This window comes from Magnolia sinica, chromosome 11, assembly GCF_029962835.1.
Source record: "Magnolia sinica isolate HGM2019 chromosome 11, MsV1, whole genome shotgun sequence".
NCBI classification, from domain to species: domain Eukaryota; kingdom Viridiplantae; phylum Streptophyta; class Magnoliopsida; order Magnoliales; family Magnoliaceae; genus Magnolia; species Magnolia sinica.
The window spans coordinates 67,616-81,405 of NC_080583.1; the positions used below are offsets into that span (position 1 = coordinate 67,616).

Here is a 13,790-nt window from a genome sequence, read left to right on the forward strand (position 1 = left end):
AACACAAATATTAGTTTGGTCCAAAACTTTTGTAAATCACAAAAAGTTTTCAATAGTTAACTACCACTGTTTCTTGTGGTGTGATCCAACTGAGAAGTAAAAATGCTTTCATTTTTCAGCCAATGACCTAAAATGAGTTGGAAAACTAAATAGACAGCATTGATGTACAACACGTAGGTCAAGGTGGTTCCTACCCATCTACATCACTAGTTTGAAGGTCGCAGCTAAGTGGCTGATGTCAGAGTAAGGGATGAGTGCACTGGTTCCCTTCAGGAGTCTGATTGCATCAAAATCGGAAAACATCTGTTAAGTTCATACCACAGCTAATGGGTATTTATGAAAAAATCGCATTAATATAGTGGTTTAGTCATCCTTGATTTGGATTTATTTTCTAGCGAAGCCATGGATGAAATGGCCACGGTTGACGTGGAAAAGGTAATACTTGAGAAACATAGGCATCCTAATTTTCATTCCAACAATTTTTTACTGCCCATATCAAAAGCTATTGATTAAATGGTTAATACTTGTTAGAAAAGAAATAGTACCGTGAGGTACCATGAGGTCGTGCATTTGGTGAGTTGCCTCTAAGGCATGGGATATCCCAAAAATCAGCTATACTCAGCCATGTTATTTGAAATCATGTAAAATTATGCCTAAAAGATTTAAAATCATTTGGAGGGGTATACAGGAGTTGTTGATACGGCTGAAACTTAGTGTGATAGGTCATCCATGCCGGACACATACAATGAATGGGCTAGATGTCTCAACCACATCTCAATAGGCCTTATAAACAATCATAAATGTTTCAATGGGTGGGCATTTACTCTCAACTATCATTTATGTGTGGCCCACTAAAGTCATTAGTTGGCCCAATTTTTAGTATGTGGCTAGAGTTGTACATGAGCCAAGTTGAATTGAGTTTGACCTAAGTTTGGCTTGACTTATTTACATGACATCCTGTGTTTGGGCTTTGCATAAGTTGAATATTGACCCTATCCCTACCGTTTGAGCTTGGTTTGGTTCATATTATAGGAATTTAAGCTTACTTTGGTTTGGTTCATATTATACGAATTCGAGCTGAGTTTGGTTTAGTCCAAATATTTGAGCTAAGCCAAGGCGAGCTAAACTGACTCAAGTTTGAACATGGTCAGCTCTTTTTTCTTTTTTTTTGTTAAATAAATAATATACATTATATTAATTTTTTTAATACAAAGATAATATTACGAAAAAACATTAAAAAAGACCAATACAAAAGTAACAATACTAAAATAAGCTAGAAAAAAAATGGATAGAGCAGCATAAATATGCATCACATAGATTGAGGTGGGCCCCACCATAAGAAAATAATATTGATCCAAAACTTATGTCCCCCAACAAGTTTGGATCATGTGTTGTGGTCTATGGGAGCTTTGGATCTTTATTAATTTTGGTCTCATACTGAAAAATGAGCTGAAATTTTTGATAGATGGCTAGCTAAAACACATACATCATGGTGGGGCCAGCAGAGCTTTGACACCAGCTACATGGTGGGTGCTGAGGTCACTAGCTAATTCGAATGTCGATTTAGCACACTGAGTAAATTTTGTGAGCCCACCATTATGTATATGTATTATCCATGTGGTCCATTCATTTTTACATATCCTGCTAGGACATAATAAAAAATTGGATTACATCTAAAAGTGGATCAAACTATAGGAAACAATGTACATTCATGTATATGTATTATGTATTGTACACTTCATCATGTATATGTATTATCCACGCGGTCCATCCATATTTACATATCATTTTTGGACATGATCTCGGAATTGAATCATATCAAAGCTTAAGTGGATTATACCACAGGGAATAGTGTACATACGGTCAACGAGCAGAATCAAGCTGAAACAGACCAAGTTGAATCAAGCAGAGCGAAGGCGGTGCTACCTCAGTTTTTGTTTGTATTTTTAAACGACTAGGGGACTTTGTTTGATTTGAACTTCTTTTTGAACTAATTAAAGCTTAAACTTTTTCAAATTAATCCGAGCCCAGCTTTTGAGCCGGCTCTGATTGATGGGGTCGGATATCCGACAAAAATCGCGGTGGAAACCACAGAGCTCGTGGGAAGCTCCACGAGGTAGGACTTCACGGTACATTTTCCCTTGTTAGAAATGGTGAGATTCTTGCATGGTAGCCCGTGAAACGTGTGTTGAAGCGTAACGAGCAACATGCGTCAATAGGTCGTTGTGTATGTTAGTGTTAAATTGCAAGCAGGAGCACCAGAACTTATTCATAGTGTCCCGAGGGCATGTGTCCACATGAGTAGGGTAAAAGAAAAGGAGGCGGGTGGAAAGGAAAGAAAATCGTGTTGTAGAGTTTAATAAGGTAAGAAGGATTAGGTATAGCTGGCTGGCGGGATAACCGGAGGTCAAACCTGAGGTATACCGGCACCGGTTGCGCTCTCCTGTCAGCAGGCAGCAAAAGTATCGGAATGCAGCTCCGGCGAAGGAGAGTGATCGGTTGGGATTGGCTTTTGGCATTAATGCGAGCGTTTAAATGAGCCAATACTTTCTTCTTCTATTTTTTTTCTTTATTTATTTATTTTTGGATGGGTTGAAGAAGAAGATTAGCTGCCTGTGATGCCATAAAGAAGAAAAGTCTCCCTTCTCCCCCTCTCTCTTATTTACTTCTTTATTTATTTATTTATTTTTATTTCTTCTCTATTGTCAGAAGAAGAAAAAAGAAAAGAAAAAGAAAAAGAAATCAAAGCATAGATAGAGCGAGAGAGCGAGAGAGGGCGAATCAAGAACAGATCTGCTGCTGCTGCTGCTGCTCGACGAGAAAGTAGAGATGAAAAAAAACAAGAGTCGTTGGAGTAAAGAGTTTGAATGATAGATAGGTAGAACGAGATTCTGCAATGGAATGGTCTGAGGAGACAAATTCAAGAAAGAGGAGGAGACGGAGAAGAAGATTATTATTATTATTATTATGATGATGATGATGATGATTCCTATGATAATGACAATGGCAGCTCGTCTCCACAAGGTTTCTCTTTCTCGCTCACTCACTACCTTTTCCCTTTCCCTTTCCCTCTTCTTCTTCTTTCTTCTTCTTCTTCTTCAGTCCTCATTTGCTCAGCAGCAGCAGCAGCAGCCTCCTGTAATCTCTTCTTCTATCGAACTCTCTGCCCTTTATTCCCTTCGTTCCTCCTTAGGCCTTAGGAGCAGAGACTGGCCTAGAAAGACCAATCCTTGCTCCTCCTGGATTGGCATCAGCTGCCGAGCTGACGGTCGTGTCGTTGCCATCAACCTCTCTAGCCTCCGCCGTACCCGCCTTGGCCGCCTCAACCCCGACTTCTCTGTTGACGCCCTCTCCAACCTTACCTTCCTTGACTCCTTCAATTCCACCCGCTTCCCCCTCCCTGGTCCCATCCCCTCCTGGTTTGGCAGTCAGTCCCTCCCATCCCTCCGTGTCCTTGATCTCCGATCCTCCTCCATTTCTTCTTCCATCCCTTCCTCCCTTGGAACCTTGCCCAGCCTCACCCATCTCTATCTCTCCGGCAATGCCCTCACCGGCAATATCCCCGATTCCCTTGGTCAGCTCTCCAACCTCTCCGTCTTGGATCTCTCCCAGAATTCCCTTGTTGGACCTGTCCCTTCAACCCTTTCGTACCTCAGCTCTCTCGTACTCCTCAACCTCTCCGTCAACTTCCTCTCTGGCCCCATCCCTTCCTCCATTGGGGCCCTCTCCAACCTACGGTCCCTCGTGCTCTCCAACAACAGCCTCACTGGTTCAATTCCCACCCAGATCGGCAACCTCTCTCTCTTGATTGAACTTGACCTCAGCTTCAATTCCCTGATGGGGGAGTTGCCCACCGATTTGGGAGCACTGAGGAATTTGCAGAGAATGGCGCTTGGGAACAATGCACTCACTGGTACATTACCAGGGAATTTCTTCTCCAGTCTTGCTTCGCTCCAGTTACTTGATGTCTCCTACAACAACTTGACAGGCACCCTTCCAAACCTTACCTCGAATGCAAATGCTAGCACCATCGCCACAGCCTCCTTCAATCTTTCGCACAACCTGTTCTATGGCTCTCTGCCTCCCCAGCTTTGGAGTTTCAGTTTTATTGATCTGTCCAATAATTATTTTGAAGGCAGGGTTCCTGACTGGAATGGTTTGAATGCTTCTTATAACGTCAACTGCCTGCAGAATTCATCTAATCAGAGGAGCTTGATTGACTGCACATCATTCTATGCTGCAAGAGGCTTGAATTTTGATGGCTTTGGAGGCCCAAACACGACCCAACCCCCCACTCCATCCACCCCCGGCCATAAGAACAACCGACACTTGAAATTCATACTGGCAGGTGTCTTTGGGGGTCTTGGTTTTATTGCCCTCTTGGTGTTGATTGTAGTGCTGTGCATGTGCCAGCGTGGAAGAGGCACAACCACCGATCAGAGAGAAGTCAGTGCAGACACCATTACCTCAGGAGGTGGTCTGGCACCCTTGGGGATCTCCATTAACTTTTCCAGCCTCGGAGAAGCCTTTACCTACGAGCAGCTGCTTCGAGCAACGGTGAATTTTGGGGATGTGAATCTTATCAAGCATGGGCATTCAGGGGATCTCTATCGAGGAATCTTGGATGGCGGGATTCCAGTTGTTGTTAAGAGAATCGACATGCGTACATTCAAGAAGGATGCTTTTATGGTAGAATTAGATATGTTCAGCAAGGCTTCTCATACCAGATTGGTCCCATTATTGGGGCACTGTTTGGAGCATGAAAATGAGAAGCTCCTTGTTTACAAATACATGCCAAATGGTGACCTATCAAATGCCTTGTACAAGAAAACCAGTCAGGAAGATGATGGCCTGCAGTCTCTTGATTGGATAACTAGGCTAAAAATAGCAATAGGAGCAGCCGAGGCTCTAACATATCTACATCATGAATGTGCTCCACCCCTCGTTCACAGGTATTTCATGACCTCCCTCTCCTCATTTTCTTTTTCTGGTAACTGTCATAATACAATCTGTGTGCTTCTTGTCGAATTTCATTTGTGAGACTTTGTTCGTTCATATTCATCTTGAAAATATTTTCGCATGCAAACTTAAGTAGGATTGTTAATGAAGAGGTTGCTAACTCACCTGGTAATGCATGGGTTGGTGGTGGTTTTCATTCACCTAAGGGTGCAACAATTCTCACCAACTGTGTTGTCAGACTTCTGGAATACACACACACACACACACACACACACACATTGTAAAAAGTAGGGCATGAAGAAAATTTTGGCAAGGCATGCTTTCTGCGGTGCTGAGTCTAACGTCCTCCTAATTGATAATCAGACTTATTTGGAAACACTGGGCTAGCTTTCCTTGTGCCCTTTTGCGACTATTCTTTGTTATTGCTTTAATGATCATATCAACAGTTGGGATGGCACCACGTATAAATGGTAGCTAAGATCTGTGTGTTCCTATCCTTGACCTTGAACACTATTTTGGTTGGGCTGGAAAAATAATTCTATGTTTTGTCCTAAAGGTAGTTTTAGGGTCATGACTACTTGAGCGTGTATCTTTGGGCCTACCTTGTAGAATGTGTAGGTTGAGATCTGTGCATCCGCATTCTTGACCGTGAGTTATGATAGAGAGTGATTCAGCATTCTTTTCCTCAATTGTGATGGGCCTTTGTTTTGTCCTACTTTAGATTGATTGGGTTTTAATGGACATCTCAATGTTGTTGCTTTTAGCTTCAATTTTATATGTGACTGATTGCATCAACCTCCATTTTTGGGGGCCATTTAGATGTCATGTTTTCCATTGCTAGGATCAGTGTTCGAAATATCGGTATCGCAACCTTGGGATACAGATACGTATCGGTTATCGCATGAGATATATCGTTTGTATCACGTAATTTATCGCACTCTTTGGGAAACATGGGGAAACATCGGCAAAATGGTTAAATTTTTTTATGAAACTTCAAGAATTATTTAAAAAGACCTTAATGCATACTTTTAAATCATAAAATCTCAAAAAATAAGTGCACATAATAAATTTCTTTTGTATAGGGTTCTAAGTTATGCATTATCTGATTGAACTAAGGTAAACTATATTCAAATATGATGCATAACATTTATAAATGTATAAAGATATGTATGAAAACATAACTAATGCATTCAAAAGCAAAAGATGTAGTAGAAATTAGAAAACATACCTATCAATGATGTTTGTATTCAATATCTACCCCGTCCATCCATTTTTCCATATCATTTTAGGACATTATCCAAAAAATGAAGCAAATCCAATAATCAGGGGGACCATACCATAAGAAACAATGGTGATCGACCATTAGTGGGCCACAAAAGTTTTGGATCAAGCTGATAATTGTTTTTTTTTTTACTTCATTCAAACTTATGTGGACTATGCAAGTTAAAACAGTTGAAATTGATGCTACCATCGAAAATTTCTTGGAGCCGCAAAAGGCTTTGATCAATTAATGCTACCGTTGAAAACAATAGGGCCCACCTCGATGCATGCATGACACATCCGTATCGTCCATTTATTTTGCAACCTGATTTTAGGGATTGGCCTAAAAAATGAGACGGATACAAAATTTAGGTAGACGTGGACCACTCCACACAAAATAGTGGTGATTGTTCAATAAAATTTTTGTGGGCCACAATTTTTTTTGGATCAAGTTGATAGTTGTTTTTTCCTTTCATCCAAGTCCGTGTGAACTTATCAACAGGTTGGATGGTAACAATAGACCTTAGAAAGTTTTCAATGGTGGGGGATCAATGACCACTGTTTCTTATAGTGCGATTTGCTTGAAACTTATATCTATTTCATTTTTGGGACCATGCCATAAAATAAGCAGGCCAAGTAGATGGACGACAATTGATATGCAATACATACATCGAGGTATCCAAGCAACCAACAACTTGAATGGGACCATGACCATGGGTTACCTTGACATAAGATGGTGTATCAACACCATCAATTCCAAAAAATAAGGTAGATCCAAATTTGAGGTGGACCACAACACACAAAATACTGGTTGTTGAATGACCACCATTAAATTTTTGTGGAGCTACAAATTTTTTTTGGATCAAGCTAATATTTGTGTTTTCCCATCCAGGTTTGTCAAACCTTATGAATGGATTGGATGGCAAATAAACATCATGGTGGGCCTTAAGGAGCTTCAATGATGGACATCATTGCCACCACGATTTATGTGGTGTGGTACACTTGAGCCTTACATATGTCTCCTTTTTGGGCTCATGCCTTAAGATTACCCTTGAAAATGAATGGACGGTATGGATTGGCTGGTGTACCACACGCCAGTGACTTGGCTGGTGTGGGTATGTGTGGTGCGAAGATGAGCGTTGACACTGGTCGAGCTCCAGTTGTACAAAGGATATCAAAGTTACATAGGCTCCAAAATAATGTATTTATTATATCCACACTATTCATCCATTTGGAGAGATTATTTTAGATATGAGCCCAAAAATGAGTCATATCCAAAGCTCAAGTGGACCACACCACAAATAGAAGTGGGATAATGATTCTCATTGTAAAACCATTTGTAGGGCCCACCATAATGTTTATTTTCCATCCAATCTGTTCATGAGGTCACACAGACCTGGATGAAGAGGAGAAACAAATATCATATTTATCCAAAACTTCTGTGACCCTCAAAACGGTTTCAATGGTAGACATTCAATCTCCCACTACCTATTTCAATGTGGTCCACTTGATCTTTGGATCTGTCTTATATTTTGATTCAAGCTACACGACGAGCTCGCCAAATGGACGAACCGTTTGGATATAACATATACCTCATGATGGGACCCACAGAACTTGGCGACGTCAACACACCATTCAAGTCAGTTGTGTGCGATACACCAACCCATCTGATTCCTGCAATAAGGGCTAGGGGCCCTTCCTTATTTTTCGAAGGAGAGAGGGCTCTGACGTTCCAGAACCCTGAAATCTCCCCCAAATCTATGATTTGGCCGAGGATTTCTTCAGATTTCATCGAGGATTTCTCTGAATTTCACCGAGGATTTCTCCGGATTTCGTGATTTCTCTGAATTTCGACGGATTTCGCCCGAATCTTTCCCAAATCAGAGATTTTGTTGCTTTGATTCGAATGGCCCTACAAATACAACTTCCGATCAGAGCAATCTCCTCTACCGGTACCGAATCTACCTGTTGAAAGTTTTTTTTTTTTTTTTGTTTTTTTTGGATAATGATGCTATCCCAACATCCCCGAGTTGTAATATTGTTGATATCTCATAATATCAAACGATATTTGGTGATATTATGCTATATTTATCAATATATTAATCGATACAAAATGTTGTGTAATTTTTTTCAAAATTTTAAGATCTTTCTGAGGGTTTCGTATCGTTGGACTGCGATACCGATATTATCGGCCGATAGTATCGATATTTCGAACACTGGCTAGGATTAGGGGTGTACACGAACTAAGCTAGCTCGGTTAGCTCGCTCGACTCGACTCGAAAAAGCTCAATTCGACTCGGTTCGAAGCTGAGTTTGAGCAGAGTCGAGCTGATTTTTTGAGCTCGAAAATGAGTTCAAGCTGAGTTCGAGCAGGCCCTAGCTCGACTCGACTGGGATCGAATCCAGCTCGAATCGAACTCGGATCGAACCAGTTCGGTGACTCAGTTACTTTGCCATTGATGTAGCTCACCAAGCGTTTGATAAAATGGCTTAACAAAGTGTGGCTGGTGGCAAGAAAGGTATGTACATGAAATAAATACCCTTTTTTCTTGGTTTTTCTTGGTTTTTATGTTGCTTAGAAGGTGTTTGATAAAATACCTATAAAACCATTGCTTCTGTTTCACATACAGAGGGATTTTGAAGGTGCAGTCCAGGTGTTTGTGGAAATGCCTCAATGGCGAACTCGGCTCGATCTTGGCTCGAACTCGGCCCGAGCTACTGACCGAACCGAGCTGAGCCGAGCCGAGTTCGAGCTGAGGTCAGCCAGTGGCCGAGCCGAGTCGAGCTGAGGCCAACTCGACTCTGTTCGACTCGATGTACACCCCTAGCTAGGATCCATGTGTTCCTATTCTTGATCTTGAACACTATTTTAGTTGTGCTGGGAAAATAATTCTATGTTTTGTCCTAAAGGTAGTTTTAGGGTCATGACTACTTGAGTATGTATCTTTGAGGCTATCTTGTAGAATGTGTAGGTTGAGATTTGTGCATCCGCATTCTTGACTGTGATTTATGATAGAGTGATTCAACATTCTTTTTCTCAATTGTGATGGGCCTTTGTTTTGTCATACTTTAGATTGATTGGGTTTCAATGGACATCACAATTTTGTTGTGTTTAGCTTCAATTTATGTGAGTATTTCATCGACTTCCATTTTTGGGGGCTATGTAGATGTCATGGTTTCCATTGCTACCCATGTGCACTCCTGTCCGGCTCTTGAATGCAGTTCTTGACTACTTATTTCGCATATTTCTCCATAAGGTTGCCTTATGGTCATAATTTCCTGAACATCTGCCTCAGAGGTACCTTGGTTGAGCATCACTGAGGCAGGATGGATGGTCTAAGCTAAGATGAAGCAATAAAATCAAATAACGGATTAATTAGAGAAATCAAAGCACGAAATAAAACTAACCTATCACATATTTAAAGAATTCAAGTATTAAATATGCTCGAGTTCGAACCATACAATAATCTTGTAATGAGATCCTAGAATATATTAATCAATTAGGACCTATGGAAGGTAGAACTTCCATCTAGCATTGGGATTAATCTTAATTTAAAGGGGATCACCTGTGCTTGTTAGGGTTTTGGTAGGTTAGGGTTAAATTTGGGAACTAGGGAATTTGAATTAGGGAAACTAGGATTTTGGAATTAGGGTTTTAGATTAGGGAGACTAGGATTTGGGAATTAGGGTTTAGGGTTTAGAGATTTAGGATTTAGGGATTGGGGATTTAGGATTTAGGGTTCGAAGGATCAAGGGCCAAAAGATGGAAATAATGGGGAACTGGGCTGGCTGTACGATTATGTCAGTACGATTGTATGGACAAGGGGGTTTTGGTTCGTACGGTTGTACGGTTTGGGTACGGTATAGGTTTAGATGGTTTTGAGATGATGGGGATGGAATTTGGGTGCAAACAAAAGGAAAAGAAAGAAATAGAGAGATAGAAGAAGAGAAAAGTGAAAGAGAATATCTTGAATGAGAGAATAAGAGAGAAAAGTTGGAATCACTCCATGGCTTCACACCATCTCCAATCATAGGAGGTTTTTCTTTGCTCAAAGCAAGAAAGAAAATTTTATTTCAATGCATAATAATGCTAGGGCATTCACACACCCACCCCTTTTTAGTCTTTCGATGTTTTTTTTTTTTTAAAAAAAAAAAAAAAAACCTCTATGGCTATAAAATGTCCAAAATACCCCCCCTAAATCAACTAAAACATAAAACAACCCACAAAATAAATAAAATAACTAAGAAAACAACTAAACTTATGCCCCATGATGTCCACGACTAAGATGGAACAATGATTAAGATGGGCCTATGGGCTAGATGGTCCAACGTGCGAAATCCAATGGTCCGATGAAAGCATCCGCTCAATCCAACGGTCTAGATGTGTTCAATAGGCCCCTATATGTATCCCACATACATCTTTCCAGTGTGGGGTCTTCAAAGATGCATAAACATGCATGTGGGGTCTTCCAACGCGGCTAAGTCGTCGATCTGGGCCCCATATAATGATATTCTAACCATAGAGATGCTGGAATTGGGGCCAAAGATCTCCTCCCCTGGTATACTTTGATTGGTGCTGGGATGTCCTCATCAACTCCCCTTGGCTGAGAAGAGTTTGTCTCTGGTGAAATGAAACTAGGATAATGCTTTAGGAGATCTAGCCTCTAAAAATTGGTCTTTGTAATCCATGTACTGTCTGACTTTGGCCTATTCTTCCACTTAATAAGATATTTTTGGTAACCTCCATGTCTGGTAGAAACCACTTGTTCATCCAAGATACCTCCTATCTCTTCTATTTTGGTAGATATGGATGATAAATGAGGCAAAGGCTAGGAAGACTGATTTGGCAAGAGCCATGGGTTGTGGAAAGGATCGAGATCTGGGTCATTGTGTGGGTCGGGAGAAAGGCTAGTGGGTGGAGATGCTGGACCGTTAAAAGACACAAGATCTTCCACATTGAATGTAGAACTAATGCCCATATCAGGTGAAAGATCTATAATATATGCATTAGCTCCCAATCTTTTCAATGTTTTATAAGGTCTTGCATTAAGCGTTTGTAATTTCCTCACTGTCCCTTGCGGAAACTGTTCTAGCCTTATACAAACCATCACATATTCCCCTACTTGAAATTCCTTAAACCTGCGATGAGAGTCAACATATATTTTGTACTTTTCATTGCTCACATTAATCCATTTCTTGATTTCAGCATGCAAATCATGAATATGCCGTGCAAATGCATTTGCGGACTTTGATGGAGATTGACATGGGAATGAAATCTATAGGCTTCCTAGGGCCTAGGCTTGTAACCATGCACTACCTCAAAAGGACTCATGCCTATCGACCTATTGACCAAGGTATCCCAAATCGGTTACGTATCGGCCGTAACGGCCGATGCGTAACGGTAACGGTGGGACCCGTTACGCGATACGGGGTCGAAACGGCCGTTATGGATTTCTGTGATTGTAACGGCCGTTACGGGCCATAACGGCCGTTACAGACTCGTAACAGCTGTTACGGGCCCTGAAAAAAAAAAAAACCTTACCTTTTTTTCCTTTCTTTTCTTCTTCTTCCTCTTCTTCTTCTTCTTCTTCTTCTTCTTCTTCCTCTCTCTCTCACTCTCTCTCTCGCTCTCTCAATCTCTTCTTTCCCCCTTTCCCTCTTTTTTTCTTTTCTTTCTTTCCCTCTTTTTTTCTTTTCGTTTCCCTCTCTCTCCATTTTTTTTATTTTATTTGCAGCAGCTGACTGCTGTAGGTACGTGTCATGCAAAGACGAGCGCTGACACTCCTTGAGCTCCGAGTTGTATGAACGGTTCAAAGGAGATCAAAGTTATATGGGCTCCACAGTGATGTATTTATTACATCTACACCGTTCACCTATTTTCAGAGATCATTTTAGAGCACCCGCGAAAAAATGAATTATATCCAGAGATCATCTGGACCACATCAAAAATAGCAGCAGGGATCATGATTTTCACGGTTAAATAATTTGTAGGGCGCACGGTAACGTTTATTTTCCATCCAATCAGATCAGACCCGAGTGGGCCCTACCATAATATATATATTTTATCCATATCGTCCATCCATTTTGCCACGTCATTTTAAGTCAGGATTCAAAAAATTAGTAATATCCAAATCTCAGGTGGACCACACCATAGGAAATAGTGGTTATAGAATGCTCACCATTAAAAATTTCCTAAAGTCCACTGTAATGTTTATTTTCAATCTAACCTATTAATTGGGTCATATTGACGTGGATGAAGGGAAAACACACATGTCAGCTTGATTTAAAACTTTTCTAGCCCCCAATAAATTTTTAACGGTGAATGTTTAATTATTATTGTTTCTTACGGTGCAATCCACCCGAGCTTTAGATGTCCCTCATTTTTGGGCTCATGCTCTAAAATTATTTGGCAAAATGGATGGATGGTGTAGATATAACACATTCATCACGGGTGAGGCCCAAAAAACTTTGACACGTGTGCTGCACTTTACATCCGAGTCCCTCCTAATTCAAGCCTTAAAAAATTGTACACGAGACATATATTAACTTGAAATTTGACAATTAAATTATGGACTGCAATTGCTAACTCACAATGCCAAAATCAAATTATTTGAATAGTTTTAATTGTTAATTTGTGAACTTTTATTTTTTAAAATAGGGCCTTTTGATTTTTTTTTTTTTTTAATGATTCACTATCCAATAAATGTCCACCAATTTATAAGTGGGATAATGACAATAAATGGCATGAATTTAAGGCTGATTTGGAGAATAAATTGGTCCTCCAAGTCAGCCCCAAATTGGCAACGCCATCTACCTGAATTTAATTTCATTTTTTTAAAGAACTATTGGGAGAAATGATATCAAGATGTTAAGTATATAAATTACATATTTAAAAAATTAAATATATGAATTTTGTAGTCATATTCAAGTTACCTGGTTAAAAAATTAATTAGACAGTCTGATACATCTTCTCACCAAAGAGTGGACCGTTACACCAACATAAACATGTTCCAATTTATAAATGAATGCATATTTGGAATGCTTAGAATATTTTGGATTTAATCCATATTTTTTCATATTTTTTTGGCAAAAAAAAAAATTTGCGCCGTTACGGGCCGTTACGCTCCCGTATCCGTATCGGTTTCGGAGGGCACCGTTACGCCAACCGATACCGATATGGGACACCTTGCTATTGACTGAACTATTATATGCAAACTCTGCGACTGGTAAAGTTGAATCCCGGGTCCTAATATGGTTGGCCACAAGACATTGTAACAAGTTTCCTAAGCTACGATTAACCACTTCTGTTTGACCGTCAGTTTAGGGATGGTATGTCGACGAAAACTAAAGTCCCGTACCCATCATATGCCAAAGTGTCTTCCGAAAATAATTCGCAATCTTACATCTCTATCAGACACAATGGTCTTTGGCAAACCATGCAAGTGAACCACCTCTCCAAAGAAAAGCCTGGCAATGTTGGAGGCATTAGGCGTTTTGGAACATGGGAGAAAATGGACCATTTTCAAAAAGTGGTCTACCACCACAAAGATGGAATCTTGCTTTCTGATTGT

At 40.3% G+C, this 13,790-nt stretch overlaps 1 protein-coding gene across 2 annotated transcripts in view; it reads left to right on the top strand.

Moving 5' to 3' along the window:
* The first annotated feature begins 2,318 nt into the window (after window positions 1-2,318).
* LOC131218486 (probable LRR receptor-like serine/threonine-protein kinase At2g16250) overlaps window positions 2,319-13,790 on the top strand; it is a 47,139-nt gene continuing 35,667 nt past the window's right edge. The window contains exon 1 of one of the 2 annotated variants that reach the window (XM_058213039.1): window positions 2,319-4,952. In XM_058213039.1, coding sequence (XP_058069022.1) covers window positions 2,968-4,952 — 1,985 coding nt within the window. In that variant the 5' untranslated portion in view covers window positions 2,319-2,967. The remainder of the gene's footprint in view (window positions 4,953-13,790) is intronic. The other variant, XM_058213038.1, reaches the window with a different exon arrangement.